At 71.4% G+C, this 23,654-nt stretch overlaps 1 protein-coding gene across 2 annotated transcripts in view; it reads right to left on the reverse strand.

The window, feature by feature from the left end:
* BAHCC1 (BAH domain and coiled-coil containing 1) overlaps positions 1 to 23,654 on the reverse strand; it is a 26,061-nt gene continuing 2,407 nt past the window's right edge. Inside the window, exons 3-27 of one of the 2 annotated variants that reach the window (XM_083805100.1) lie at positions 15,972 to 16,151; positions 14,981 to 15,103; positions 12,789 to 14,504; positions 12,593 to 12,698; positions 12,262 to 12,470; positions 11,985 to 12,143; positions 11,455 to 11,645; positions 10,667 to 11,024; positions 9,865 to 10,584; positions 8,232 to 8,416; positions 8,005 to 8,141; positions 7,743 to 7,844; positions 6,974 to 7,091; positions 6,649 to 6,898; positions 6,260 to 6,424; positions 5,809 to 6,134; positions 5,453 to 5,560; positions 5,120 to 5,370; positions 4,962 to 5,037; positions 4,225 to 4,333; positions 4,017 to 4,139; positions 3,756 to 3,929; positions 2,014 to 3,152; positions 1,143 to 1,379; positions 1 to 579 (exon numbers count right to left, since the gene is read on the reverse strand). In XM_083805100.1, coding sequence (XP_083661226.1) covers positions 373 to 579; positions 1,143 to 1,379; positions 2,014 to 3,152; positions 3,756 to 3,929; positions 4,017 to 4,139; positions 4,225 to 4,333; positions 4,962 to 5,037; positions 5,120 to 5,370; positions 5,453 to 5,560; positions 5,809 to 6,134; positions 6,260 to 6,424; positions 6,649 to 6,898; positions 6,974 to 7,091; positions 7,743 to 7,844; positions 8,005 to 8,141; positions 8,232 to 8,416; positions 9,865 to 10,584; positions 10,667 to 11,024; positions 11,455 to 11,645; positions 11,985 to 12,143; positions 12,262 to 12,470; positions 12,593 to 12,698; positions 12,789 to 14,504; positions 14,981 to 15,103; positions 15,972 to 16,151 — 7,469 coding nt within the window. In that variant the 3' untranslated portion in view covers positions 1 to 372. Of the gene's footprint in view, positions 580 to 1,142; positions 1,380 to 2,013; positions 3,153 to 3,755; positions 3,930 to 4,016; positions 4,140 to 4,224; positions 4,334 to 4,961; positions 5,038 to 5,119; positions 5,371 to 5,452; positions 5,561 to 5,808; positions 6,135 to 6,259; positions 6,425 to 6,648; positions 6,899 to 6,973; positions 7,092 to 7,742; positions 7,845 to 8,004; positions 8,142 to 8,231; positions 8,417 to 9,864; positions 10,585 to 10,666; positions 11,025 to 11,454; positions 11,646 to 11,984; positions 12,144 to 12,261; positions 12,471 to 12,592; positions 14,505 to 14,980; positions 15,104 to 15,971; positions 16,152 to 23,654 lie in introns of both variants that reach the window. The other variant, XM_083805099.1, reaches the window with a different exon arrangement.

Below are 23,654 nucleotides of genomic sequence, written 5' to 3' on the forward strand. Positions count from 1 at the left end.
CCCCCGACCCCCCCCCCGCCCATATTATTTATTTATTTATTTATTTATTTATTTTGTCCTCGTCGCTGTTGGTGGATCGCCTGTTTTCCGTAAAACTTCCCGGAAGAAATACAATATTTACACGCAAAATAAATAGAACAACACACCTGATTTCTGCTTTACCTGCTGGCAAACAGTCAGAGGTACTAGGGAAAGTATGGCTTGTACGGGGGGCCTCCCCCCCCCCCCCGCGCCCCGCGCGCCCCCCACCCCGGCCGCCTACCGCCGCGGCCCCGGGGCTTTGCATAATGGCCGGGAAGGGGTCCCGTGGCCGGGGGGGCAGGGGGCGCGCGGCGGGCTGCCCGTCCCCGTCCCCGTCCCCGTCCCCGTGGGTCAGCAGAGGATGGGCACCCCGTCGGCGGTCACCAGCCGGCCCGTGGTGGGGTCGTAGGTGCCCGCCAGGTAGTAGAGGTCCTGGCGGTCCTGGTACTTCCTGCTGCGCGTCATCTGCTCGTAGTGCTCCCGGCCCACCACCTGGCACTTGTGGGAGATGGTCTGCACGTCGTTCTCGTCCTCGTGGCACGACTGGTACAGCGCGTTCTGCGGGGGGGCGGGGGGGAAACGGCACGGCGTCAATGCATGGCCCTGTCCCCATCCCCATCCCCATCTCCAGCCCCGTCCCCATCCCTGTCCCCATCCCCGTCCCTGTCCCCAACCACATCCCCATCCCCATCCCCATCCCCGCACCCAGCCCATTCTCATTCCTGTTCCAGTTCCCACCCCTGTTCCTATCCCCATCCCCACCCCCGTCTACATCCCCAACCCCATCCCCACCCCCGTCCCCATCCCATCCCATCCCCAACCGTTTCCATCCCCATCCCCGTCCCCATCCCTGTCCTCGTCCCCATCCCCATCCCCATCCCCATCCCCATCCCCATCCCATCCCCATCTCCATCCCCATCCCCAACCTTGTTTCCATCCCTATCCCCATCCCATCCCCATCCCCATCCCCAACCCTGTTTCCATCCCCATCCCCGTCCCCATCCCTGTCCTCGTCCCCATCCCCGTCCCCATCCCCATCCCCATCCCCATCCCCGTCCCCATCCCTGTCCTCGTCCCCATCCCTGTCCCCATCCCGTCCCCATCCCCGTCCCGTCCCTCACCTTGCCGTCGCTCTGGCGCTTGCCCAGCTTGGTCTCCTCGGGGTGGTAGAACCACTTCACCTTCACCACCATGTTGCTGCCCCACGACTCCCACATGCTCTCGATGCGCCCGATGTAGGGCAGGTTGGGCCGCCCGGCCGAGAGGAAGACGGCGCAGTCCCCGATGCGCAGCGTCTCCTTGCCCCGCACGATGGCCTTGTAGAACAGCTTCCGCGCCTTCCCCTTCATGCCCCGCCGCTGCGGGGAGGGAGAGCGGGGTCAGGGGGCGGCGCGGGGACCCCGGCCCCATGCCCAGTGCCAAGCACACGGCACCCTGGGGCACCCTGCCCCCTGCACCCAAGGGAGTGTGGCTCATGCGCACCTTGCACCGTGAGACCCTGCACCCTACGTGGGTGCAAGTACCCAACCTATGCGTCCTGCTACCTGCACCGTGCGCCACGCCCCCTGCCCTGCATCCATCCTTCATGCCCTGCACCCTGCACCCACAGATCCTGCTCCATGCACCCTGCTCCATGCACCATGCCCTGCTTCCATCCTTCATGCCCTACCCCATTCCCCACGCACCCTGCACCCACAGATCCTGCACCATGCACCTATGCACCCTGCCTTGCACCCATGGATCCTGCCACATATCCTACCCCATGCTCCATGCACCCTGCACCCCTGGATCCTGCCCCATGCATCATGTACCATGCCCCATGCACCCTGCCTTGCACCCATGGGTTCTGCCTCAGGTCCTACCTCATACTCCATGCACCCTGCTCCATGCACCCTACCCTGCACCCATGGATCCCGCCTCACACCCCACACTCCCCAGATCCTGCCCCACGCCCCCTGCCCCCTGCCAGGTCCCCCCCGGCCTCGCAGGTACCTGCGTGGGGTTCCCGGACCACCGCCAGAGCTGGCGCGCGGGCAGGAAGGCGGAGATCTTTGGCCGGTTTTCCACCGAGGGCAGGCGCTGCCTCCGGGAGAACTCTTTGGCTTTGGAGAAGCTGAGGGCCTCCTTGCGCTTGATCTTGGCCTTGGGGCCGGCGGCGGCGGCCTTGGTGAGGAAGCAGCGCTGCGGCGCGCTGCTCTTGGAGCGCAGGGCCTCCGGCTGCGCCAGCAGCGCCGGCACCGGGTGCGAGAGGCAGGTCTGGAGCAGCAGCGTGGAGTCCTCGTCCTCGGAGCTGTAGGAGGAGTCCTCGTTGTCGGAGGAGCAGAGGCTGGACGTGGAGATGGAGCCGGAGCTGGAGGAGGTGGAAGAGCCCGAGGAAGAGGAGGAAACCGAGAGGCGGGTCATAAAGCGCGAGGGCACGTCGGCGCCCAGCCCGCCCGCCTCCTCGTCCTCGTCCATGTCCGAGTAGGAGCTGTGGCAGTCGCTGTCGCAGTTCAGGGTGAACTCGGCCTGGCCCGAGTACTTCCGCAGCGCCAGCCCCATGGGCAGCTGGTGCACGGGCGCCCGCCCCTTCCTATCCTTGCCCGCCAGGGCCGCGTGGGCATAGCCGTGGCTGGCCAGGGGCCGCTCCAGCTTGGCCCCAAAGTCCTTCTCACCCAGCAGCAGGGCCTTGCAGTTCTTGTTCTTGGGGGACGTCACCCCTTCGTGGTCCAGCTTGACCAGGTACTCACTGCCTGCCTTTCTCCGGCCGCCTTTGCCCACTTCTGCCTCCAGCCGCTCGGCCTTCTTGGAGCGCAGGAGTTTCTGGGCAGCCGGCAGCACCAGCCCAGCCCCGGCCCCGAAGGACGCGTAGGAGCTGGCGATGCGGCTGAAGGAGTCGGCCCCGAAGCCGTTGCCGAAGACGGGCGCGGCGACGTGGTGGTGCACGGGGAAGAGCGCCTCTTTGGCCCGCAGCTTCTTGGCGCTGCCGTTGACCTGGAAGAGGTTCTGCAGCACGGCCGTCCCCTTGCTCGCCGCCTTCCGCTTCGTCTGCGCCACCGCCGACCAGCTGAGCAGCGGCCCGCCGCGCCGCCCCACGAACGGGTCGCTCAGCACCGGCGCCTTCCCGCCCGACAGCACCTCCGCGGCTTTGCCTGGGGGGGTGGGGGGAAGATGGGGGTCAGGGGGGGCCGGGGGGGGGACCGGCGGAGCCCAGGAGCACGCTGCTGACCCCGCTGCTTCCCTGCTGCCTGCCCTCATCCCGGCTTCCCTCTGTTTCCCTCCATCCCCTCCCCGTGCCCGTGTCCCTGCATCCTCCCTGCAGCCCTCTCCCTGCCCGCATCCCTGCCTCCTGCCCTCCCTGCAGCCCCTCTCCTTGCCCACATCCCTGCCTCCTGTTCCTGCATCCTTGCACCCTTCCTCTGTGCCCTCTCCCTGCATCCTACCAGCTCTGGCACCCCGCTGTCCAGCCCCGTGCCTGCATCCCCGCATCCTTCCCTGCATCCTTCCCCGCGTCCTTCCCCACATCCTTCCCTACCTCCTTCCTTCCATCCTCCCTCCCCAAATCCTTCCCCGCATCCTTCCCTGCTTCCTTCCCCGCATCCTTCCCCGCATCCCTCTCCAAATCCTTCCCCGCATCCTTCCCCGTGTCTCCCCCCGCCTCCCCCCACCCCTCACGCCATCCCTGCTGGTGCCACCTCCCTCGGGGCAGCGTCCTGCCGCCAGGTGACTGGTGCCCCCCCCCCACCCCAACGTACCACTTTTCTCCTTGCCGGCCGCCTTCTTGCCTGAGTTCTTGGGGGTCTCGGGGCCGTCGTGCCGGTCCGGGCAGAGGCTGGGGGGCAGCTCGCCGGGCGGGGGCACGTCGCCGCACGACCGCTTCGTCCGCCGGCACGAGCTGGAGACCAGAAGCGCCGGGGACGGCTCCGTGCCTGCGGGCAGAGCCGGGGGGGGTCAGCACCATCCCCACCGCCCCCGGCCCCCCCCCCCCCCGCCGCCCCCATCCCCGCCCCACTCACACTGGATCTTGAAGTCGGGCGGCAGCAGGCGGATGTTGGACACGGCGATGTGCCCCGTGTCCCCGTCATCAAACTCCACCATCACCGCCTCGGGGTCGTCCTCCTCCTCGTCGCTGGAGGAGCCTGCGGCACGGGCAGGGCGTGGGGCTGGGGCAGGGCCGGGAGCCCGCCGCCCCCCCGCCGCCGCCGCCCCCCCGCCGCCCCTCACCTCGCACCACGTTCCCCGGGTAGAGGCACCGCGACTTCTGGCTCCAGTAGGCGCAGACGCGGGTGCCGGGTGGCAGGCTGCGCCTCGACTGCGGCCGCACATCCAGCACCTGCGGAGAAGCGCCATGCTGGGCCCCGTCCCTGTCCTCGTCCCCATCTTTGTCCACATGCCCGTCCCCATCCTTGCCCCTATCCCCATCCCCATCCTTTTCCCTATTCCTGTCCCCATCCCCATCCCTTTAACTTTTCGTTGCACCTGAGAACATCAGCAGTTGGACAAGATGAACTTTGAAGGTGCCTTCCAACTGAATTACTCTACTCTACTCTACTCTACTCTACTCTACTCTACTCTACTCTACTCTACTCTACTCTACTCTACTCTACTCTACCCTACCCTACTCTACCCTACTCTACTCTAGCCTACCCTATTCTACCCTACCCTACTCTACCCTACTCTACTCTACCCTACTCTACTCTACTCTTCTCTACTCTACCCTACTCTTCTCTACCCTGCTCTACCCTACTCTACTCTACTCTGCTCTACTTCCTGTCCCTGTCCCTGTCCACATCCCCATCCCGTCCTGTCCCGTCCCATCCCGTCCCTATCCACATCCCAATCCCGTCCCATCCCAGCCCATCCTGTCCTGTCCCATCCCATCCCATCCCCTTACATCCCATCCCGTCCCTATCCATGTCCCCATCCCACCCCATCCCACCCCATCCCCGCCACCCGCTCACCGCCTCCTGCAGCAGCTGCTCCTGCGAGTAGATGCGCTGCCGGTTCCCCCGCTCGCCCTCGATGATGATGCTGTAACTGCAGGGACAGGAGGAGCTCAGCACCTGCCCCGTGCCCCCCCAGCAACCCCCCCGCCCCGTGCCCCCCCGGCCCCGCTCACATGTCGGGGGGCTGGATGGTGCGGACGCTGCCGGCGTAGAGCAGGCTGTCCTCCTTGGGGATGAGGATGTGCAGCCCGTCCCGCAGGTCCTCCTTCTGGATGGCGCAGGTGTGGGGCAGGGGGGAGCGGCGCCCGCCCGCGCAGCCCCCGCCGTCCTCCTCCTCCTCCGAGAAGCTGCTGTTGTCGTCGAAGTCGAAGTCGTCCTCCACCGTGAAGCTCTCCAGCAGCTTGCTGACCGCCCGGCCCTTGCACTGCGGGACAGGGAGCTCAGGGTGGGGGGGGTCCCGGTGGGAGGGGGGGACTCGCCGGGGGGCGGGGGGCTCGGCCGCTCACCTGCTTGGTGGCCACTTTGCTCTTCACCTTGGCCAGCTTCTTGCCCTTGCTCAGGATGGTCTTGGCGCTCCGGGGCGAGAGGGCCAGCGAGAGCGCCCCGTTCTTCCGCTGCGGTGTGGGGAGAGGGGGCTCGGACCCATTTCTGGGGGCTCATCCCCCGCCCCCCCCAGTCCTACAACATCCCCAAGCCCCCTGGTCCCATCAGCAACCCCCACACCTCACCAGCACCCGCAGCCTCTGCAAGCCCCGCACCCATCCCCTGCACCCCAGGGTCCCTTTGGCGTCCCCAACCCCTCCACCACCCCGAACCCCCACACCCCACGGCCCCCCCCCAGTCCCCCCCACCCCCCACTCACCCTCAGGGCTGACTGCAGCACCTTGCTCTTGCGCGTCGCCTTCTTGAGCCGCTCGCTGGCCAGGCGGGCGCCGTCGTCCCGCGCCCCGAAGTGCCGGGGGTCGGCGCCCCCGAAGAGGCTGTTGGTGGGGGCCGGGGCGCTGGGGCCGCTCGGGGCCGGCGCCCTGAGGCTCTCCTTGGGCTTCGCCTTCAGCTTCTTCTTGCCGCCGTCCTCGCAGGCGCCCGCCTTCCTCCGCGCCGGCACCTTCTCCAGCTTGCCGGCTCCCGGCTTCACCGGCCGCCGCTTGATCTTCACCTCGCCCTCGGGGCTGCCAAGGCGGCAGGGACCTGTGGGGGGGGGACGGGACGGGACGGAGGCTCAGAGCCCCGTGGGCACGCGGAGGGGGCCCCACGTTTGTGCCAGGGCAGCCCCCCCCCCCCCCACACCCCCTCCCTCACGGGGAGCCCCTTACCAAGCAGCCCCTGCCTTTCTTTCTTCTTCTTCGCCTTCTCGTTGGCCTCCATCTTCACCACGGAGGACGGCGAGGGTCCCAGCACGGCCACGGGCACCGAGGGCAGCAGGGCCAAGCCCGGCTCGTCGTCACCGTCCTCGCTGTCCGAGTCCTCGTCGTGCCCATCTGTGAGGGGGGGGGACAGAGCTGAGTGTCCCCGGGGGCCCCCCAGGCACAAGCTGCTCCCGAGCTGTTTGTGCAGCCCCCCTGCAGCACCTCCCCATTGCTGCAGCCCCCCACGCTGCAACCCCCCCCATTGCAGCATCCTCCCGTCGCTGCAGCCCCCCCAGCACACTACCCTGCCCCCCCGCCCCGGCACACCGCAGCCCCCAGCCCCGTGCTGGCCTTGCCTTTGAAGCCGGGCAGCTCGCGGGGGTCGGGGTCCTGCGGCTGGTACTTGGCGGCGCCGCCCTTGGAGCTCTTGGCGCGGGACAGCTTCTTCTGGATGCGGCCCCCGGGGTTGGGGTCTTTCCGTCGGAAGGGGCTGATGCCGGCGGGCAGCCCCTTGCTCTTCACCTTCTGCTTCAGCTGCGACACCTTGTGGGCCACCTTGCAGGACAGCTTGCTCTGCGAGCCGCTCTTCTTGCACCGCACCTTGTCCTGGGGGGCACGGGGAGGCTCGGCCAGGAGCCGGCCCCCCACCAGCGCCCAGCCACCCGGGGGGGCAGCACTCACCGGGGGGGGGCCCTTGATGCCTCCGTACGCCTCCTGGGCCAGCTTGCTCCGCTTCTTCTTGGGCTGGGGCTCGGCGCGCAGCCCGGCGCACAGCAGGGACAGGCTGCTCTTCACCGCCCTGCGGGGAGCGCGGCGTGGGCACGGCGCGGGGCTGCTCCCGCCCGCCGCCGGCCGCCCCCCCCACACACCCCCCCCTCGGCTCCCCTCTCTTTTATTTTTTTATTTTTTTTTTTCCCTGTAACCTTCACTCGCTCGCTAATGTTTTGTGACATAAAACCTAGAGATTAAATTTTTTTTTTTTTTTTTCCTCTCTCTGTCTTAATTGAAGGAACCATTTAGTGCAGATTTAACTATTATTACCAAATCATCGGGCCTGATGCCGCGCGCGCACACACACTCCAATCGTGTTTGGACTAGCTCGGAGGATTTATGCAAATGGGCCTGTCGGGAGAGGCAATTTGTAGCAGAGAAGGACAATTATACAGGGCCCGTGAGTGTGAAAACGACTGCGCCGGGCGGCTAATGGATAATAATAAAGCGCCAGCAGCAATGAACACCACTGCAGCGTGACCAATGACTTTATACAGCGCGGATAAAGAGGCTTTTATGCAACGCTGCACCCGCGGCCGGGCAGGGGGGGGCGGCCCCGGGACGGAGCCCCCGCAGCCGCCGCCGCAGCGCCGGGGAGAGGCCGGGACGGCCCCGCCACCCCTAACCCCCCCCCCCTCCGGCACGGGGACGGGCGGGCGCGCGCCCCCCGGTCACTCACTTGACCTTGCGGCTCTCGGCCCTGCCCAGCGTGCTGGAGTGCTTGCGCTTCCTCGGCCGCCCCGGCCCGCGCCGCGCCGGGCTCCGCGAGCTCTCGTCGCGCCTGCAGCCGCGGCAAGACCGGGGGCAGCCTGAGACCGAGGGCTGAGCACGGCCCCAAACTCAGCGCACCGCTGACACCCCTTCCCCCCTTACCGCCACCACCGACCCGACCCGCACCCCCCCAGCCCGGCTGCGTGCCCCCCAGGAGGACGGGGACGTACTCGTGGTCGTGCCGCCTCTGCAGCTTCACCAGCTCGCGCTGCTTCTCCTTGTAGCGCCGCTGCAGCTCGGCCAGCCGCATCCGCACCTCCACCTCCTGCGTGTTGAGCTGCTCGATGGCCGCCTTCAGGGGGCACACCTGGGGGACGGGGACGGGGACGGGCCGCTCGCACCGGGCACGGCTCGACCCCGCTGGCCACGGCGGCACGGGGCGAGGGGGACTACTCACGGCCTTGGTTTTGGGCGTCCAGGTGTACTTGCGGCGGGGCACGCGGGCGCGGGGTGGTGGCGAGGTGGGCAGGGGGCTGAGCGCCGGCGGGCTGCCCTCCCGGCTGGCCGCCTCCACCAGCGACCAGGCGGCCGCCACCGTGGCCAGGTTCTGCAGGTTGAAGGCCAGCAGGTCCTCGTCCTCCCCTGCCGAGACCGCAGGTCAGCGGGGACGCGCCAGGACCCCCGTGCCACCCCTGAGCCCCGGCACTTCCGTGCCATAGCCCTGCACGTGCACTTGTGAGCAGCACCCCTGGGTGGGGCTGGGCACCCCGGGGCCACGCGGGGCAAAAAGGGGTCAGTGGGGTCGCGCATGGGGTGCTGCACGAGATGGGGCAGCACGCACAGGGTGCCCGTGGGGCACAGGGACGGCACGCAGGGTGCTGCGTGCACGGCACGCCCGGTGTCCCCAGGGTGCCGCGGGGCCGCGGCGGCCGGCGATGAACTCATCGGGGCGCAGAGCCAAGGCCGGGGCGGGGAGGGACGCGGTGACGCGCCCCATCCGGCCGCCCCATCCGCGGGGGCTGCGGCGGGGGGAGCGGCCCCCCTCCCCCCCCCCCGGGGAACGGGGCCCCACGGCCCCCGCACGGCACCGCCGCACGCAGCGGGGCTCGGCCGGCGGCGGCAGCGAGCACGCGGGGCCCTGCGCCCGCCCGCAGCAGCGCTGGGGAGGCGCCAGGGCCTTCCCTGCCGGGGCCCCCGGGATTCCCTGGGGAAGCCGAGCCGGGAGGGAATCCCGGCGCCTGCCTGGAGCCAGCGCTGGAGCAGAGCCCCGGAGACGGCCCCGGGCTGCGAGCAGGGCCCTGCAGCCGGGCACCGCGCTGCAAACGCACACAGCCCCGCGCTGCAGACGTACAGCGCACGCGTGCGTGCGAGCCCTGCGCTGCAAATAGAGGGTGCAAACGTGCACAGCCCGGCATTGCACCTGTACATCAGCAGCATGCACAGCTCTGCGTTGCACCTGTACATCGCCAACATGCACAGCTCTGCGTTGCAGTTGTACATCACACCCATGCATGCAGTTCTGCATTGCACGTATGTCACGCACATGAACGCAGCCCTGCGTTGCACATGTCACGAACATGCACGCAGCTCTGCATCGCAAATATCCGGCGCAAACGCGCACAGTCCTGCACTGCAAGTGTGCAGCGCATGTGTGCACCCAGCCCTGCGCTGCAAAGATGTGGTGCAAACGCGCACGCAGCGCTGCAGCGGAAGCAGGCACGCGACCCCGCACTGTAAATACCCACTAGAAATGCGCACGGCCCCTCGCGGTGCAAACATGCACGCAGGCCCATGCTGTGAACACGCACAGAGCCCTGCGCTGCCGGCATGCACGCAGCCCTGCACTGCAAAGGCACGCTGCAAGCGTGCACACAGCCCCCCCCTCTGCTGCACAACACGTGCTCTGCCCGGCCCAGCCCCTGCGCGCATGGTGCAGCCCCTCTGCTGCACGCACAATGCACGACCTCTGCGTTGCACGTGCTGCACGCCCCCGAGGGCACCGAGGGGTGTGACAACAGGGCAGGGAACACCGGGGCGCACGGGCAGGGGACGGGAGGCACCGCGGGGCGGGGGGCGCGGGGGCCGCTCACCTTCCAGGGCCAGGTCGCAGCGGCGCCGGCGGAGCTCCAGGTCGGCCAGCTCGCTGAGCAGCGCGATGCCGGGCAGCCCCGCGGCGCAGGGGGCGGGCGAGGGGGGGGCCGGGGGGGGCTCCTCGGGGGACCCCAGCGCCGGCAGCTCCCCCAGGTCGATGCCGGCGGCGATGAGCGCCTCCAGCCCGCCCGGGCAGCCCTGCCGCCCGCTGGGCGCGTGGCTGGGGCCATCGCCCTCCTCCTCGTCGCAGCTGCCCTCCGGCCCCGAGCCTTCGCTGTCGCCCTCCTCCTCCTCCTCTTCGTCCTCCTCCTCCTCCTCCTCCTCCTCGCCGCCGGGGGGGACCAGCGGTGAGGACCCCACCGTGGGCACCGGGCGCTGCTGCTCCACCGAGCTCTGCTCCAGCACTGCCGGAGCCGCCTCGCGGCGCACCCCGAAGGGCTCCTCGGTGGCCACCGCGGCCGGGGCCGGCCCCGGGGCGAGGAGGAGGTGGTGGCGGTGCAGCAACGCGCCGGGACCCTCGGCTGCAGCCCCCCCGGCCGGCGGCTCCCGCACGGGGCCAGGCTCCCTCAGCACATCCTCGGCGGGGCTGAAGGTCCGCGACTGCTCGGGCTCGGCCGGCGGGGAGCCCGCGTGCATCGTGTCGGGGTCGGCCGGCTCGGCCGAGTGCGCCTCCGAGAAGCCCATGCTGGCCGCGGGGTAGCTGTAGCCCGGGGGCAGGTCTGCGGGGAAGGGGGTGATGCTCAGCGGGGAGACCCCGGCACCCCACAGCCACCCTCCTCCTCCTCGCCGCCGCGACCCTACCTGGCTCCAGGGACTTGGGGTAGTCGCGGGGCGGCTGCCCCTCCCCGCGCTTGTCCTCGCCGTCGCTGCCCTTGCTCTGGACGGGGACGGGGCTGTCGGCCGGGGAGCGGGGGGCGACAGCAGAGCTGGCGGCGGGGCAGACGGGTAAAGTGCAGGGGGCCGCGGGGAGCGCCACGGGGCACTTGGCCGGGTGCCGCAGGGCCGGGGAGTGGCAGCAAGGGGACAGCTTGGGGGGCCCGGGGGCCGCCGAGGACATGCCCTTGGCCGGGGGGTTTAAGGCAACTGCTTTGTGGGAGGGCTTGAGGGGCTTCTCGGGACACACGTCCTCCAGCTCCAGGGGCTGCTCCTCCGGCTTGCGCTGCGGGGGGGGGACACCGGGGTCGGCACACGTCAGCACCACAGCACGGCCCCTGCCCCGCATCCAGCCCCAAATCCAGCCCTGCATCCCACTGCCCCCCATCCCCCTGCCCCCCATCCCCCTGCCCCGCATCCCGCTGCCCCCCATCCAGCCCCAAATCCAGCCCCGCATCCCACTGCCCTGTGTCCCCCTGCCCCACATCCAGCCCCATATCCCACTGCCCCCCATCGAACTTCCCCCCATCCCATTGCCCCCCAGCCCCCAGCCCCGCATCCAGCCCCGCACCCAGCCCCACATCCCACTGCCCCGCATCCCACCCAGCACCATCTCGCACCACAGCCCCAGCCCAGCCCCACGCCCCCCCCTTCCCACCCCGCATCCCAGCCCCACGTCCTGCCCCCCCCCCTCCCACCCCCAGCCCCGCGGGCACCTGGACGTGCGCCTGCCGCTGGATCTCGAGGGCCTGTGCCGCCCGCTGCTGCTGCAGGGCGTAGAGCTCCTGCTGCCGCAGGAACTGCGAGCGCGAGTACACGGGCAGCTGCCCCGTGTGCTGCAGGTGGGCGCCGGGACCCCGGCCCGGGTACATCGGGGGCCACAGCGACGCCTGGTCCATCACGTCGGCTGTCGGCAGCGGGGGGGGGTCAGCGGGGGACCCGTGGTGGGGTCACCCCGCAGATCCAAGCAGTGGTCCCCCAGCCCTGCACCCCCAGGATCCCGTTTCCCACCCCTGCAGCCCGGCAGCACCCAAAGGGACCCCCCCATCTCCCACCCCTGCACCCTCAGCATCACCTGTAGGGACCCCCCCATCTCCCATCCCTGTGCCCCAGCAACCCCAGGACCCCATTTCCCCCTCCACCCCCTCAGCACCACCTGTAGGGACCCCCATTTCCCACCCCAGCAGCACAACAAGCCGTGGGTGCCCCCCAGCCAGCCCCCGCCCCCCCCCCCCCCCAGTCTTACCCAGCGTGTGGGGGGTGCCGTGGGCGGGGGGCTCGGTGGGCAGGATGACGAGCTGGGCGGGGGGCTCCTGGGAGAGGGGGAAGACGGGCTGCATGGTGCTGGGCATGGAGGCGGGGAAGGCGGGCGGCAGGTTCTGGTGCAGCGCGGGGTGGCCGATGCCTGTGGGGGGGGGGGGGGAGGGCAAAAAGGGGGGGGTCCGTCAGCGCCGGGGCGGGGAGGGGAGGGGGGGCAGCCCCCCCCTGCACCCGCAGCCCCCCCCCCCGCCGCCGGCACCGACCGTAGGAGTGTCCCCCCATCCAGATGGAGGGGCTGCGGGTGCGGGGCAGCCAGTGCGTGTGCGCCGGGTGCGCGTGGGCGGCCGGGTCCCCCCCGAGCTGGCCCGCCGGCAGCGAGGAGCCCCCCGCGATCATCAGGTGGGGGGTGAGGTCCCCGGGGCACCCCCCCGAGGGGTGCATCCGCGCGAACTCCACCAGCTCCTTGTTGTCCCTGCGGAGAGAGGGGCGCCGTGGGGCACCGCCACCTGCCCAAGGCGGCGGCACGGGGACGGGGCCCCCACGCGTGTGTGTGTGTGTGTCCCCCGCCCCCCCCCCCACCACCACGGCACTTACTGGAGAAGGAGCTCTCGCCCCGGCAGCCCCAGGCGCTCCTCGCAGAGCCGGCCCCGCTCCTCCTCTGCCTCCAGGTCGATGACGTGCATGGGCCGCGCCGTGCCGGCTGCGCGGGGCGAGAGGACGGCGCAGTGAGCGCGGCGCCGCCGGCACCCCGGGCCCCCCGCCGCCCCCCGCAGCCCCCCCGGCCCCCTACCTTTGATGCCGGCGGCCGCCCGGCCCTGCCGACCGGAGCCGCTGCCGTAGGAGGGCTCGGGGCGGCTGAGCGTGTCCTTCTGCCGCGCCACGGCCACGGCGATGCCCACGGGGGGCTGCCGCACCTCGCCCTCGCCGTGGCCCAGCTCGTGCTCCCGGCTGCGGGCGCAATCCGGCCGCTCCAGCTCCGGCTGCCCCTTGCCCGGGGGGAATTTGGCGTCCTGGTGGGCGCAGCTGCCCTTGATGCCGCCCAGCCCCACGAAGGGAGCCTTCTGGCCCACGATAAGTGCTTGGTTGCTGTACTTGAGAAGGTTCTTCATGGCCGAGACCTCGTCCGGGGGGGTCGGCATGTCCTGGCTCAGCACCGAGCCCTGAGTCATCAACGCAGCCTGCTGCAGACTCGTGCTGAAGGGGTCCAGGTAGGAGCCCTTCCTCTCCTCCGCCATGGCCATGGGGGGGGCCTGGCCCTGCACGCCCCAGGGGGGCAGGGGGGGCCCGTTGTAGCCCAGGGAGTTCAGCTCCAGGGCCTTCCGCTTGCCCTCGGGGCCGCCGCCGGCCGGCTCCGCCTCGGGGCCGCCGTGCTGCTGGTGCCGGATCCGCGCCACCTTCTGCGGGGTCTGCCCGGGGGGCTCCTTGGGGCCCTTCTCTAAAGTGCAGCAGGACGGGCCCACCTTGGCGCCCAGCGGGTCGGCGTGCGGGGCGCGGGAGCAGTCCGGGGCCGGCGGCACCTCGAAATAGCCCTTCTCCAGGCCGCCCTTGGGCGGGGGGCCGAGGCCGGCGAAGGGGGGCCCCTCAGCCGCCCCGCCGCCCCCCAGGTACTCCAGCCCCTTCAGCCGGGCGCCGGGGCCGCCCCACTCGAGCCGCCGCTCCGCCTTGCCCTCCGCCTTGGCGTGGTGGTGGAAGGAGGTGCCGTAGGCGGCCGGGGGCTCGGCGCCCACCTCGCCGTGCCGCTCCTTGCCCTCGGCGCGCTCCAGCCCGCAGCTCTCGGCCGCCACCTGGAAGGAGCGGCTCTTGTCCGCCAGGTGTCCCACCGAAGGCACGAACGTGGCCCCGCTCAGCTTCAGCTCCCTCCCGGCTTTGTCCGGCAGCGGGCACAGCACGTCGGGGCCGGCGTGCAGCTGCAGGCAGGGGAAGGAGCCGGCGGCGGCGGCGGCACCGAGCGGGGCCGGCCCGGTGGGCACGGCGTAGGAGACGGCGTGGTGCAGCATCTGCCGCCGCTCCAGGCACTCGCCGTAGGGCGGCGGAGCCTCGGGGGCTCCCGGCTCCCTCTCGCCGCGGCACGGCTCCTTGGCGCAGCGGCCGGCGCGGGGCAGGGCGCTGCCGGCACAGCTGGGCAGCGCGGCGCGGCCGCCTTCGCCCTCCAGCCCCTTGGCGCCCAGCAGGCAGGAGGCGAGGTGCTTGGGGCGGCCGTCGCCCGCCACCCGGGGGGGGAGCCCCTCCTTGCAGTGCCCCTCGGGCGGCACCGGCAGCACCGCCCGGTGCCTCTCCTTGGCGTCGTCCTCCGGCGGCCGCTCCTTGCCGTCCGCCTTGCTCGCCTTCTCCTTGGCCGCCAGGAAGCGGTCGTAGTCCTTGGGGGTCTTGGGCAGGGGCCCGGCATCGCGCTCCCGGCTGCAGGAGCCGGCGGGGGGCCCGGGGGCGGCGCGGGCGATGCCGGGGAAGCCGTGGCCGGCGGAGAGCAGGGCGGGCTGGGCGGGCAGGTTGCGCAGGTAGAAGTTATCTGGAGGGGAGGGCGAGCGGGTCAGACCCCCCCCCCAGCAAACCCAGCACCCCACCCACAGCCCCGCGCCGAACAAAGGCGCGTTCGAGGCGCCCGGGGCCGCGTCCGTGCCAAGCGCCAGCTCCCCGCTAATGAGGGGAGGAGCGCGGGGGAAGGCACGGCCTAATTAGCTCCATTTCCCACCCAAACAATGTTCCCTATTAAGCGCCCGCCACAATATTGTGAAAAGCGACAGCGGCGGCGGCTGGGCCGGGTGCCCGCGACCCCGCGCCATCCCCGGGGACCCGGCACCTGCTCCATCGCCAGCCCCTCGTGGCGGGGACCCACCGCAGGGGATGGGCGCCGGGGACGGGCACCGAGCCCCCCGGCAGCGCCGCCGTGCCCGGCAGCCTCCTCTCTGCCCCCCACGCGCGCTGGGGACGTGTCCCCCCCCCCCCGCCGTGGGCACCCGGCGCGGTGCCGGCCCTGGTACCTGCCTTTCTGGCTCTCGTAGAAGCGGTGCTGGCTGTAGAGGACGTTGCTGTTCCCGTGATGATCCAGGTGGCTCATGGGCAGGAAGGTGGACGCCAGGCTCCCGGAGAAGCGGGGGTACCCCGGGGCTGGGGGGGGGGCAAACAGCGGTCAGGGGGCCGGGGCCGGGTGGCTCGCTCGCCCCATCGCACCACGCACACGCATTGTGCACGCCACGCGCCTCCTGGCCACGCGATATCTGCCCTCCTCTCGCCACGCCGGGGCCGTGAGCCCCCCCCGCTGCGCCCCCATGAACGGCGAGGGGGGGCTCGGCACAGCGCTCGCAGGGCTCCCCACCCGTGCGAGCCGTCCGTCAGCAGCGAGCGCTGCGCTGCCGGAGCCGCGTGCGCTGCTGCCCGCTCCCCCCCGCCTGTCCCCGTGTCCCCCCCGTCCCCCCCCACCCCGTATTCCCCCCCCCCCCGCCCCCCGGCGCGGCGCGCAGGCCCCGGCACGCCGGGAGCCAACTGGCAGCCGGTCAAACTACCAGCTGGGCCGGCTGCCAGGGCCCCGCGCCAACACCACCGCCCCGCTCCTTAACTCTGTCGGCCCCCGCTCAGGTGGGGACGGGGACGGCGGCGGCGTGCCGCGGGGGGGCACTGCCGGGGCTGCCCCCCCCCGCCGCAGCCCGGTGCGATGGGGAAGCGGTGTCTGGTTAACAGGGCATCCCGGGGACGCCCCGCACCCGGCAGCATGAGCCGGCACGGGGGGCTGCAGCCTTGTCCTCGCGGATGCCCCCCCGCCCCGTGCTGGGGATGGGGGGGTGTCTGTGGGATGCGCTGCCCACCCCGCTGCCACCCCGAAGCTCGCCACGTGCTGCCTGCCCGCTGCGACCACCCGCGTGCCGTGGACATCCCCCCCCGTGCAGCCCGGCCACCCCGATGCCGTGGGGGTGTCCGCGACGCCCGGCCCACCCCGGGGGGGGGGCTCCTTCCCGGCCCTTCCCCGGCGCCCACTCACCTTCGTGGGAGTGCGAGAACCAGATCTGGGAGGTGCCGGAGTGAGGCCCGCGGAAAGCTGGCTCCGGGGGGGACGCGGCGGGGCCCGAGGGGTGGCTGGGGGCCCCCGAGCCCAGGCTGCTGCTCAGGAAGCTCCCCATGAAGGACGAGGCGGGCGCGCTCCCCATCAGTCCGCTCCCTGCTGCGGGGCGAGAGGAGAGAGTCAGGGGGAGCCCCCGGCCCCCCACCACGCACACGCTCCCACCCCCGCCGCACCGGCACACTCGCTCGCCGTGCGCTCGCACGCCCGTGCACGGACACGTGCAGGAGGGCCGCGCGCAGCACGACGTCCCTGGTGCACGCGTGCCAGGCGTGCCCGCGCATCCCTTTGCACACACCGCTTGTGCGCACACATCCTTTGTGCACGCACGCTGCTTGTGCACACACACCGCTTGTGCGCACACACCGCTGGCACGTGCACGCTCGAGTACACGCACACCCCACGTGATCGTGCCCCTCGTGCCCCCCCCCCCCAGCCCCACCTGCACACACGCTGGGGCGTGCGAGGAGCAGCAGAGACGCGCGGGGAGGGAGCACCCGTGTCCTGCCCTGACCCCACGTGCACATCCCAGGGACACGCGTGTGCCAGCACGTGGGAGGCTTTGCACACGCGTGCGCCTCCCCGCACTGCTGCTCTGCCCCTGGCCCTGAGCGGCTGCAGGACACCGGCTGCCCCCAGGGCCCGTGCCGTGCCGTGCCACGCTGTGCCACGCCAGGTGGCCGGGGCGCGCCGGGGCATCCCGCTCCCAGCGGGGGCAGCTGCCAGCTGCAGCAGCCGGAGCCCTGCCAGTGCCCAGGGGCGGTGGCAGGAGGCTGGGGACACAGGGACAGCCGTCTGTGACCGGGGCAGCGGCTTCCCGGAGCAACGCCCTGCGGGGGCGAGCGCGCCAGGGGGTGCCGCGCACACGTGTGCACAAATGTGCGTGCGTGCACGCTTATGCACGGAGAACAGCACAAGGGAGGGCACACCACAAAAAGGGCAGGGGGGCAGCCCCCGCCCGGCCCTCCCCTGCACCTGGGGGGGGGCCACGGAGCTCCCCGCCGGGGACGCCCCCACCCCGCAGGGCCGGGCGGGCCGAGCCGTGAGATCATGGTGGAAACATCGCAGCCGGTAGCCAGCGGCCGGGCGGGAGCAGGGGGGGGAGCACGGCCGCCCCTCTGCGCTTGGCCTCGCTCCCCGCCTGCATGTGTTTGCCGACGTGGGCTGGCGGGGACCACGGCCTCCTGGCCCCTCCGCGGCACGGCACGGCACGGCTCGGCACGGCTCGGCATGGCACAGCGGAGCCCGGGGCTGGCCGGCCGCCCGGCCGGGGCAGGAAGTGATGCTTTGCTCTCTAAGCCGGCCCACGCTCCCCGGCTAATCCCGCCGGGATGCCTCTGGGATGAGTGTCGGGGATGTGGTTTCAGGCAGCTCGCTCCTTCCTGCGCTGGCCGGCCGGGGGCCGAACCCGGGCCGGGACCGCGTGGGTTGGGGGCACGGCCGCACCCTGCCCGCGGCCCTGGGAACCGGCACCACGCGCGGGACAGGACGCGGCATCGCCCCCCGGGCACCGGCCGGGAGGACGGAGCAAGGGGGGACCCCGGCAGGGCACGGGGCGCCCCGCGGAGCCCGGAACGGGGCCGGGCGGCGTGAGCTCGGCAGGAAGCCGAGGTTTCCAGAAGGAGCCTTTTCTGGAAGCTGCGCAACGGGGCCGTACGAAAACCCGCGCGCGCACGGCCCCATGGCAGCGGCCGGGCCCCGCGCCGCTCGCTCGCACACTCTCCTCTCCCCCCCCTCCCACGTCCCGTCCCAGCCGCTGACTCACGCCCCCTGGCACGGCCGGGTCCCCAGGCGCACGCTGGCCCCCGCGCCGTTCCCACCCTGCTCGCACGCCCGCACGCACGCTCGCCCCGGCCGCTCGCACGCTCTGGCCCCAGCTCGGCTCCGCGCCCCCTTCCCACGGCCCCGGCTCTCCCCACCGCGGGGGCTGTGGGATGCAGGCGGCCCCCCCAGCAGGCGAGGACTTGGGGGGGGTCCTGAGGCCGCGCAGAACTCGGCTCGCCCCCGAGCACGCGGCGACGGAGGAACGGCACCGGGGAGGGCGCAGTGCCGTGGGTCCCATCCTGCCCCCCCGCAGCCCCTCGGCAGCGCCCGCCTGGGAACTCCCCGGCCCTGCTCCTTGCACCCGGGGGCCAGCGCCGTGACTCAGCCCCGCTGGGCACCGCTCCCGGCTCCGGCACCGGCCCGGCCGGGCAGAAAATCCCCCCGCTGGGAGCCAGCACGGAGGGGATCGACTGCAGCCGTGTTTTGGGGACCGCGGGGTTCTGCCGCCGGTCGTCGCTCGCGCCTGTGCTGGGAGCTCCCGCACGGCCACGCGGGCACCGGGCCGGCCCGGCCACCCCACAGCCGCTCGTGTCCTGCTCCCCCCCCCCCCCGAGCCGAGCTGGCCTGGACAGGGAAACTGAGGCACGGGAGGCGGCGGGGCCGTGCGGGTGGGTGTGGGCGCTCGCAGCACCCCGGGACTCCCCCAAACGGGGCTGGGAAGGAGGCGCACGGCCGGAGGAAGGGGTTAAAAGCGAAGCGAGCTGCGTTTTGTTCTGATCCCCTGCCAAACCGCGGGGGCCCGGGAAGCCCGGGGCGGGATGGGGGGGGGGGGGGAGCTCGGGGGCTTTTTGCCAGGGCAGCCCCGGCCCTAAACCCACCGGGGTCACAGCAGTGCCGAGCCCGCCAGGTCTCAGCGACGACCGCAGTGACGGGCACCGGTGGGACCCGGGGGGGGGGGCCGCGGGGCAGAGCAGGGCGTGAGCCCCCCCCCAGGGCCGCTCTTCGCCCCCGCGCCGGGCCCGGCGCAGATGGGAATGTGCTGGGAAGACGGAAAGTTTCCCCCGGCGGCGAGCGGGGCCGCGGGAGCGCTCCGGCCACATCTGCTCGGGCCGAGCCGCGTTCTGGGCGCCCGCCCGGAGCGGGGCGCGGGGCCACGGGCGCCCGACCAAGGCAGCGCTGCCGGGAAAGGGAGGGGGTCCCCGGCCCCGCTCCCACGCAGCATCCTCCCTGCCTCCCTCCCTGCCTCCCTCCCTCCCTCTCCGGGAAGGCCCCGGCTCTTCCCGCGCCCCACGGCCCCGCTGCTCCCAACCCCTGCCGTGCCCCCTCCCTGGGCCACCCCCCGCGATTTGGGGGGCTCCTTTTTAAGCACCCTGCTCCAGCCTCCCCCCCCCCCCACCCCGGGGACGCGCGACGGGGACACGGAGCAGCCAGTGAGTGGCTGGGGTTGGGAAGAGGGGCGATGGCCCCCCAGCCACGCTGCGGTCCCCGCTGCGGCCCGGGCACGCGGCCCAGGCCAGGCACGGGTCCCCACGTCACCACGGCCGTCCCCAGGGCTGTCCCGGGAGGGGCGGCCGCGCAGGGGGGGGAGGCGGGCGGCCGGGACGTGCGCGGGGCGCTGGGTAGAGTTACTGCCTCGGCTATTTCGGGGCTGGAACATTCCTAGCGGGGCCGAGGCCGCACGCGGAGCCGCCGGAGCTGGCGGGGACCCTCCTGGCACCGCGGGCCGGCAGCAGCCGGCGGCACGCGGGGCGCACGGCGGCACACGGGGCCGAGGACGCAGCAGAGCCCCGGACCCCCCCAGCCCTGCCCGGGGACCCCCAGCCCTGGGCGCGACCACATCCTCGGCCCAGCACAATAACGACATCCGCGGTCGTTAATAACCTCCCCCCCCGCCCCGCGTCCGCCAGCTGCTCCCCTGGACGTGCCACCTCCGGTCCCTGCTCCTCCCAGGCACGGTGCAGGATGCGGCCCCCGGCCCCGGGAACCCCCTCGGGGGGGAGGCGCTGGGGCTGCTGGGCCCCCCCCCCAAGCTCCCTCCCGGCCCCGGCCCCGCACGCCTCGTCGCGCTTTTTAACCCAACGTGGCCCCTTTAAATATTGGGCAAATAGGAAATAAGTGTAATATAATTTCCTCGGTGTTATAATTTAAGATTAATCCATATTGTTATGGCACTAAATAAATGCTGTAATATTGAAATGCAGTTCAAATTAGCTTGACAGAGTGCCAGAAGTACAATTAAAATGTTATCCGATGGGTAATCACAAGCTCGGCTCTCCGTGCTAAGTGCCACTTGCAATCTGTCGGCTTTTGACGGAGGGAAGGGGAGGCTGGAGCGGAGCAGGGGCTGCGCGCCGCAGCGGGGCCGCGTGTGCCACACGCTGCTGGGTGCACGCTGCTGGGTGCACGCGGCTCACACGGCTGCTGCACGCCGCTTGCGAGGGCAGCGCACCCACGCCGCTCGCGCGGCCGGAGCCTGCAGCTCGGCGCGGGCCCCTTGCACGCCCGACGCACGCGGCTCCGCGCGCACCCCTTGCACGACTGCTGGGGGGGGGGCTCTTGCACGGCCAGCAGCCGGTGCACGCCGCTCCGCGCCTGCTGCTTGCACGGCCGCCGCGGGCTGTGCACCCCCGCCACAGGCAGCTTGCACAGCCCAGAGGCCATTTTGGGAGCAGCCGCCGGCCCTGCACAGGATGGGGCCGTGGAGCAGCCAGGAAGGGCCCAGGGGTCCCGGTCCCTCACCCCGCAGCCCCACGGGGGTCCCCGTCTCCCACCCAGCCCCCGTGCAAAGCTCCGCACCCTCAAAGCGCCTTCAGCCTTCACCCCGTGCGCACATGGGGGTCCCCGTGCACCCAGCGGGAGGGGAAGGGAGCGAACCCCGAGGGGCTGCGGTGCTGTGCCCCCCCCCCAGGCTCCCCCCCCCCAGCACCAGGACACCCCAATGCCCAGCACGGGGACCCCGCTGGGGTCGGGCGCTGGCGGTGCGGCCGCGCGGCGGGGCCGGGCAGGGAGGCGCGCGCAGCGCTGTGCCCATCTGTTTCGTTTTACGGAGCGGATAAAGAAGAACTCCAAGAATGAGATTATTGGGTGAGTGTTTATTTACCCGCTATCGCGGGCGGGAGGGAGGGGCCGCAGTTCAAAGCCCGTGTGAATCTTTGCAAAGTCACTGAATAGCCAAATCCTGCTATTTTTATTTTCTGCTATAATTACCAGCTCGGCTGTCGCGTAGCGCTGCCATCAGCGCCCGGCCCTGCGCGGGGAGATGAAGCGGCTGCGCGGGGGCAGCTCCGGGGCCAGGGACAGGGCCGAGGAGCCGGGGAAGCAAAGGGGGAACCGGGGGGGCGCCCACACGAACCCATTTACCACCGTCCCCCCTTCGGCCCCTCGTGGTGGGGTCAGCCCCGAGACCCCCACGCACACCAGTGCTTTGCCCCCGCAGCTCCGTGGAGCCCGGAGGCATCGCTGCCCACGTGTCCCTCCCGGGGGCCGCCCACCCCCAGCCCCGCCGGGACCCCCAACCCACGGCCGGGGGTCGCAGCCCCGAGCTCAGGAGGACAAAGGAGGGAAGGGGCCGGGCGCCCGCCCCCGCTTTGGGGCGATCGCGGCATCGAGCGGCGGTGCTGCGGCTCTCTGCCTCCCCCGGCACACGCGCACAGCCGCGGCTCTGCGCGGCTCCAAATAATAACTAATGAACAGATGAAACCACTCAGCTGTAATTCCACAAGATTTGGGTTTCTCAGTATTCTGCTTTTTTTCTCCCTGACACATGTGCGTTTACCTCCCGCCTCCCCCCTCCCCCAGTAATCTGCAGCAGAAGTGTCACTAATAAGGAGTAGACAAGTTAATCTCAAAATCTGTTTTAACTTTGACACCTACTTTTTTTTTCCCCCCCCCTTTTTTTTTTTTTAATAAAAACTCGGAGCGCGTTGCAGGGAGGCCGGCGAGCCGCGGAGGAGCCCGAGCACTGCGGCTGTGCCGCCGCCGCCGCCTCCCAGCCCCTCACCCGGATTAAATCCTGCGCGAGCAGCGAGCCGGCGGCCGAGGTGCAGCGGCGCCAGCGCCGGGGCTGGATGGGGAGCGCCGCGTTCCCCCCCCCCCCAGCCCGGGGATGGAGGCCACGAGGCCGAGCGGGAGCCCCCCGAGGCCCCACCTGTTTTATGGCCCGTCCCTGCCCCAGCAACGCCGGGGTGAAAAAATGCAGCGCTCGGCCTGGAATTTAATCCACCGGGGGAGGACAGCTGCGGGGAGCCCAGCCCGGCTGCGCGCCGAGAGCGGCCGCCAGCGGGGAGCAGCCTCCGGGCCGCACCGCGGCACCGCGCACCGGCACCGGGCAGCACGCCGGCACCGTGCCACGGCCGGGCTGCACGCCGGCACCGTGCCGCACGCCGGCACCGTGCCGCAGAGCAGGAGCAGCACCGGCAGCACCCCGGGGCTCCCGGCGCAGCGCCGTGCCGGTGCGAGCCCCCCCCCCGGTGCCGCGAGCCATCGCAGCGCGCCGAGGGCTCGGCGCGGTGACAAACAGCCCGGCGCGCTCTCAGCTATATTTTACTCCATAAAAACGTCAGAAGGGCAGAAATGGAGGCCCTGGGTGAAGCCGGCAGTCGGCAGAACCTGTTTGGCCGAGTTTCCCACCCTCCGGTCGCCCCCCAGGCTCGGCAAACCCCCCCCCCCCGCTGCGGCACGGGGGGCACCGCAGGCACGCCGGGAACCCCGCTCCCTGCCCTGCGGCACCCCTGGAGCGCGGCACCGGGCAGGGGGGGGCCCCGTCCCGCCGACCCCCCCCCCGGCAGCGGGGCAGGGCCCCCCTGAGCCCCCCGGCGCCGGGCAGGGCCGCGGCTCCTCCGCGCTCGGGCCCCCAGCGCCGTCTCGCGCCGTCATTTGCATGGTCCCGGTGCCAAAAACAGATGCAACCCGAAGCATTTGTTTGTAATAACTGCGCAGCCCTGAATTATGGCTTTAATAAAATAAAGCTAAACATTTTTTATCTCCCTTTTCTCAGGGCTACTTCCAAGCCCCGAGCGCTCAGCAAAGGCTCCTGGGAGGTGTAGTCCGGCCGGGAGCCATTTGGGGAGCGGGACTGGGGGGGCCCCCCCCACCCCCCCGAGCCGGCGCCGTGCCCCGGGGCGGCCGCGTGCCGCACGGCCCCTCCGCCGCCGCCCGGCGAACCGCGGGCTGGCTCCCGGTGCTGGGCGGGGTAATTATCAAAATTATCAATCATCGGCGGTAATTACCGCCGCACGGCTCCCAGCCCCGTGGCGCGGCCGCCGGGTCCCGGCCCCGGTCGGGTTTGCCCGAGCGCCGTTCCCGTAGGCGCGGGAGCCTCCGAGCGCGGTCGCCGGGAACGTCTCCGGCTGCGGCGGCCCTGCCAAAGCCCGGAATATTTTTAGCTCTTTCTGTTGTTGGGTTTGGCTTCTCCTTTTTTTTTTTTTTTTTTTTTAAAAAAAAAAAAAAAGGCGAGTTTCTGCAGGGGTATTTTTAGCCCGATCCATGTTATTTTAACAGCCTCCTTTGCTTTCGGGCTCCCATGTGTCGCCCAGACCCCGGCGGCGGGCGCGAGGGGCCGCCGAGCTGCGGGAACCCGTGCGGCCCCGTCCCCGCCGGGGAGCCCCTCCCGCTTAACGGCAGCCAGGGGGGGACCCAGCCCGGGGCTGCCCCCCCGGGGGCTGCCGGCACAAAGCGAAACCGCCCCGGCCTCGGGCCCAATCCTGCACCGCCTCCCGGCACCCCCGTGCCCCCCGTTTTCCATCTCCTCGCAGGAACCCGAGCCGCCCCCCCCCCGCCCTCGCACCCGTCGCGGCCCGGCCGTGCCCCCCGCCCTAATCCATGCACTAATTGTAATCCCAT

This window comes from Anser anser (genome assembly GCF_964211835.1).
Source record: "Anser anser genome assembly, chromosome: 19".
Taxonomy (NCBI): domain Eukaryota; kingdom Metazoa; phylum Chordata; class Aves; order Anseriformes; family Anatidae; genus Anser; species Anser anser.